Raw genomic sequence first — 6000 nt, 5'->3', positions numbered from 1 at the left:
CAAGGATAGGGTTTGGATTTAGAAACATGCCTTCAAGTCAGGTGATGCATTCATTGGCTACTCTGGGCACATATCAAGCTGCATAAATTTTTATACCTCTCTACCCTACTCTTTTGTAAAAAAAAAAAAAAAAACAACAACTCATAGTTGCAGACATAATTTGCATAGAACGGTCAGGTGGTAATAGTTTACAGGGATGTCATGTTCATTCTTCCTTGCTAGCTTATTTCTAAGATTCAGTTTGTTTTCTAATCGATCACATTGACAAAAAGGAAAAAAGACACACACACCAGTGTTACAAAACCTTGTATTAATCATTTCCCTTCACTTTCAATATAACATTGATATGAAATATAGCCATGATTCTTAGTTACATGGAGGAAATGAGTAATAAATACATTGTAGCAAGTTTAAACCACAAGGGTGTTTCACTGGTAACAACATTTGAAAACTGTACACTTGCAAAGAACAGCATCTTCAAACATTAGTATATCTGTATATCAGTAAAGCTTTACATGTAACAAACATGCTATTTCCATATATGACAAATTTAAAAAATATGCATTGCTTGGCAACATGAACTAGGCAAAAATAGTTCTTTGTTCACTAACTTTATACAGGAAAACAGGACGGAGGCATGCATGTACAATAGGGATGCCTGCACGGGGCATGCAACAAAAGAAAGCTTTTTAAAAGTCAGCTTACATTAGGCATAAATACACGAGGGTTATATATTAATAAGGGAGGAAGTCTTCTGTTTGACATTATTAACATTCCTGTTTTCTTCCTATTCCTCCCAGAGGAATACACATTCACCTTTAAGTAAAGATAAAGGAATTACAAAAAAATAAAACGCACTTTGCAAACATCTCTGATGACTTGTAAAAAAAAAAAAAAAATCAACATTAGTGTTATCACAGCCCCATGTGCAAATGATCCTTCTGCAGGTCTTCCTTGTAAGAGGCACACCCCAGTGCCTTGGTCAGGCTGTTTCCCTGCACCCAAGCTGGAGTTGCCCGCTGCAGACACCTCCAGAGGGCCGAGACTGCGGCCTGCTTTTCCTCCCCTCGCTGCCCTCCTGGTTGCATGTCTATGCATTCAGCCCAGCTCAGTCCCCCAGCCTGGGCTTTGGGTGAGATCCTGGTTCTAGCTGGGGAATGCACATCTACAAACCTTGCACCGGCAGTAGCTACAAGAGGTGCAGAAGAACACAGACCCGGAGAAGTCTCCCATTCCATAAAAGGCAGCCAGTGACACCTCAAAAGAAAACCTTGTTTCCCTCAGTGTCTCTTCAAATGAATGGGAGATGGGGGCCCAGCTGTAGTTCCAATCCTGAGTACCAAAAAGGGACCATCAATACACAGGATTTGAGAGCTCGGTGCAAACAGCCACCCTCTGCAGGCAGACCCAGCAGCATCTGTTTTGCTTGCTGGCCCTCCTTTAAAAAGTGAAACTCAAAAAGCACGTGGAAAAAGACACATATCAGCAGCAATGTTTCAATTCTTGTACACAGTTCATGTGTGTCTTCCTACTGTTTCTGGTTAAGAAACCACTATGAATAAAAAGCACCAATAAAACATCATACATGGTAACAATATCGTAGACCGCCACTGTCCCTGGGACAGTGTAGAGATGCCAAAATACATACTGCTTAAATCAGAAAAAAGGGGGGAGGGGAGGACATGTAGTGAAATAGATTTTACTCTGAGATTTTTAATGTTCACTATTAATATAAAACAGTTGCATTTGGGGGTCAATGGGTAAATACAAAAAAAGGCACTGCCGCTTTATTACTAAATATCGGACTTCACAGCCTTATGCATGCAACTGTTTGATTCTTTTATAAATAAGGTTCTTTTGCTTCAGGATTTTAAAATTGAGCTGTATACCTGCAGTCAACACAGGACTCAAAACAAGGTGGGGACAGGCTCCTAAAATTTATCAGAACACTCAACTTAAAAAAAAAAAAAACACTAATAGCAAAACACAACTAAGTAGATAAATCTATACACAGTCGATGAAAAATAAGCTTTTCTTTTTTTTAAAAAAAGAATTATGTTGTTATTAATAACAGACTTTATCATGGTTACCAGCCATAGCAAGTTAATAAGTAACATATCCAAAATAATATCTCTAATAATCAGATAACCATTGTTTCTATATTCAGTGAAGGAATAAATAGAAATCCAGATTTGCAAATACTTTAAGGTCTTCTTCCTTTTAAAGGATTCATGCTAATGTGATTGTGTTTACAATCTGTTTTCTGAACAACCCAAGTCTTTATGGATATATGTGTTTTGCAGCAGATCTGAATGCTTTCTCATTTCTCCACAAGATGTGTAATACCATTGTTTTTTCTTCTCTTTATTAACTTCCTCAGCATCCAAAAACACCTTCACAAACCCTCTGGTCTTACTTTGGCCTTCAACATTTTTGATCTATTCCTGCCTTACATGTGATCGTCCATCCCAACACATTCCCCAAGTAACACTAAGTTTGTTTAGAAAAGGGGTGTGGAGGATGAATGTTAATGGCACTTGGTTAAAAAAAAAATCAACTAAAAAATGCTGCCTCTTTCTGCACATGGATTTGCATCTTTACAATGTAGTCACCCAAGAGGAAGTCTCTTTTCTTAATGCAAAGCATGGTATCATGGGTTCAAGCCCCCTTTACTCGCTAAAGGCTGTCTACAATTAAGATGCTCCCACCTTTTTAAACCTTAAGACTTAGAAAGCAAGGCTGTGTTAGTGCACATTTTTAATCTTGAAAGGAAAAGAAAGTTGTTTAGATTGCATTAAGGCCTTTTAAATCTGTATTTACTTCATTAACCTTTCTTTCTTTTTTTAAAAAATAACCGTAAGCGAGTGCAGCGATTTTCATGGTGTGATCTCTTCAATTTCGATTCTGACTTTGCTAAAAGAAATGGCACCAGACTCACCCATTTAATAAACAGGCCTTATACCACCTCCCTGATCTCGCCTCTGGCTGAGCATTCATACCATCATTTACACAACCCAATTTTCCAGTGCAGAGCACAACTCCTCTTCGATTTCCTTTAATACTCTCCATTGTATCGAATCCCAAACGTAGTCTTTCTTGCCCTTAAGAAACAGAGCTATTACTTTGTGGTAGCATAGTTTGTTCATCTCTCACTATGTCAGGACTGGTTTTTTCTCCCTTCTGTGTGTGGCTGGGTAGATAAATCAGCCAACAACACAGCAAATCCCTGACGCACACGTGGATAGAACCACGTTTCCATCACGCAGTTGACCTTTCCTACATCTTCCTTCACTGCCCACCGGGTACGGTGGGGGCCTGGCCGCGTGGACTGCACATGTCACCGCAGGCCCTCTCTGCCACTTGCTGACTGACCGGTTATACACTGTTGCTGGGCCTTGCTCTCCTCCTGTTCCTCAGCAGTGAGCGAGCCAGGGGGTTGCAGCCCCCAGCTTCGGGTTTCTGAGCGCAACCGCAGTAGAAGCGGTGTTTTGAGCTCATCATCTGGAATTAAGGCCTTTTGCAAGGCGAAAATGTCGGTCCTTGCCATTTTTCCTCCAGGGGAACTTGAACCCACGCGTGTGTGTGTGTGTGTGTGCGCGCGCGCGCGCGCGTGCGCGCGCGCAGCGAAGCAGGGGGCGCTAGGATGAAACCTTGCTGTAGGGTGGGGAGGAAGAGGTCTCCGGGTGAGAAGCAAATCCAGCCCAGAAAGGGGCCGCAGGATTCTTTTACAATCTCTTGGTGACGCGCGAACAAACACTAACTGATCACACGGTGCGTCCCCCTCGTACCTTCCCAGTGCTTTACCCCTCGCAGCCACTTACTCTCCCGCCAACCCACCTGCACGCGCCGCCTCCCCCCTCCGCCCGCGGGGGGCGGGGGGAACGACTGACGCCTCGGCCCACGTGACGTGCATTCGCCTTCCCGGCAAGCACCGCTCCGCAGCCATTGTAAGAGACAACCCTGCTGCTATTATAAAAATAGAGGAAAAAAAATGAATCCGTATCAACAAATCCTTTACAAAAACCATAGTATGAAGAGAAGTTCTATCCAAACTCTTTACACATTATGTACCCTTTAAAATTGTTATGTAAACAATACACAAATCAAAGTTTCTCTGCAATTTTGTCGGAGGGGCTGTTCCCCCTCCGCCGCCGGTGCCGTGCGGCCCTCTCCCGCGGCTCGACTCCAAGCCGGGTCCTCGGGGGAAGCCGATCCGGGCGGCGGGGAGGGCGGGCCGCCATCTTGCTTTGGTCGCAGGCCCGCACGACTGTGTCCTGGGGCCTGACTGCGGAGGCGGCGTCGAGGCGCTCCCAGGCCCGAGGCCTCCGCCTCCCTCCCGCGGCTCTGGCGTCTCTTCCACGGCGGTGCTCTTTTTGTTCTCTTCTGCCCCTCCTTCCATCCAGGAGGCCACCTGCGCTCCCTCGCTTCCCTAGAGACCCCCTCCCCACCCCGCACACCAAGCCATCCCGTGACAGAAACAAATGACAAAATTACCACTCCCCGGTCTACTGATATGTTTACAAGGACGACCTACGCTCTCACAAAATCAAAATGGGAGAGGGACCAGGGGAAAAAAAGGCTGCAAAGGATCTCGGAGGATTCCGTGCAACCCTGAAGATGGTTGACACTGGACCCGCAGCAGTCGATTTCACGGCCAGCGCGGTCACTCTCATCTTCAGCTTCTAGATTGTGGAGGTCCGGTCAACCCCGTCTGGGAGAGAGAGAATACACGATGGGCTCAGGTGAACAAAACCGTTTCTTCACGTCCTTCCTGGTCTCCGAAGACAGGTAAGGGCCCAACTTACTCATCCGCTCACTCCCTCGTTCACACACCCCCGCACTCAACATCTGGAGAACAGCCATCTTTCCAAGAGCTGTAAAGAGCCTGGGAATCCACGTGAAGAGACCTAGTCCTCTCACATGCTAGTCGGGACAGACACGTAAAGCCACAGTGATGGAGGAGTGATGACTGCTATGATGGAGTATGTACCGGGCACAGCAGGAACGTGGAGGAAGGTGCCCCTGGAAGTCAAGGGCAGTTTCACAGAGGAAGAAAATGACTTTTGTAGGATGGTGCTGGTAGCAGAAGAGAGGAGGAGGCAGAAAAGGGAGAGGGTGAGGAGGGCGTCCAGCTCACACTTACGTGTGATGCTGGTTGTCAGATGGTAGGGGCTGAGGGCTGGATGGAGGTCTAGGATGAGGGGTGGGGGGATGGAGGAGTGGCAGGAGATGTGCCCAAGAGCTGGCAGCAGGACACGCAGGTGGGCCTGTCCAGCTTACACCCCTTTGGCAGCATCTCTGTGTCACCGAGTCCCTGTTGAAAGACTGGGCGTGAGGTGGCTATGACTCTGAGCCCTGGTCACAGCTGAGCAGACCAGGGGTATGCATCTGACCCGCAATGATCCAGCTTCTCAGCCTCAAGAATCTGATTCGGGGTACGCACCATCGTTAGAGGTTGTGGGCACGGGGAACTGAAAGATCCTGTGAAAGTGGGTGAATGCTGAGGCTACGGAGGGTAGGCCGTGTCTACATTATGGAGAGTTGGTGAAACCAGGCTATAACATGGAGGAGGTGCGTGTCAGAGACAGAGGCTAGGAGTGAAACAGACTGCAGAGGGAGCTGATGGCCGCCCAGCTCCTTTTCGGTTGTCTGCGTGCACATGGGACTATAGGAGAGTCCCCACCCCAGAATGAGGCCATAAGGGTCTTGTGTGCTATGAACAGGGGCTTGGACTTGGTAATCGGGGCATTATAAGCAGAGTAATCAGATCTGATTTTAGAATGGTTTCTCTGGCAGTTGTGTCAGATGACCTGAAAGAGGACACGGCTCGTGGCAGGAGGACCCCAGTAGTGGTCCATGCTGGGGATTGTCTGCAAGGGCTTACCCAGTGAGCAGAGAGAAGCATGGGTTAGCCACTGTAGTAGGTAGAAGCAGCTGTGTTCAGTGACCACGAAATGAAGGCCAGGGGAGGGATGCAGGAGGCCTCCCTGGTTTTACTGA

The 6000-nt window shown here is 46.8% G+C and overlaps 1 protein-coding gene across 4 annotated transcripts in view; it reads right to left on the bottom strand.

Annotated features, from left to right (window-relative positions):
- Positions 1–289: 289 nt before the first annotated feature.
- SAMD4A (sterile alpha motif domain containing 4A) overlaps positions 290–6000 on the bottom strand; it is a 215082-nt gene continuing 209371 nt past the window's right edge. For all 4 annotated transcript variants that reach the window (XM_030319145.1, XM_030319149.1, XM_030319146.2 and 1 more), the window contains one exon: positions 290–4711. In XM_030319145.1, coding sequence (XP_030175005.1) covers positions 4683–4711 — 29 coding nt within the window. In that variant the 3' untranslated portion in view covers positions 290–4682. The remainder of the gene's footprint in view (positions 4712–6000) is intronic.

This window comes from Lynx canadensis, chromosome B3 (genome assembly GCF_007474595.2).
Source record: "Lynx canadensis isolate LIC74 chromosome B3, mLynCan4.pri.v2, whole genome shotgun sequence".
Classification (NCBI taxonomy): Eukaryota; Metazoa; Chordata; class Mammalia; order Carnivora; family Felidae; genus Lynx; species Lynx canadensis.
Note: the sequence above shows the minus strand (reverse complement) of the source record. Positions and strands in the feature narration are given on the sequence as shown.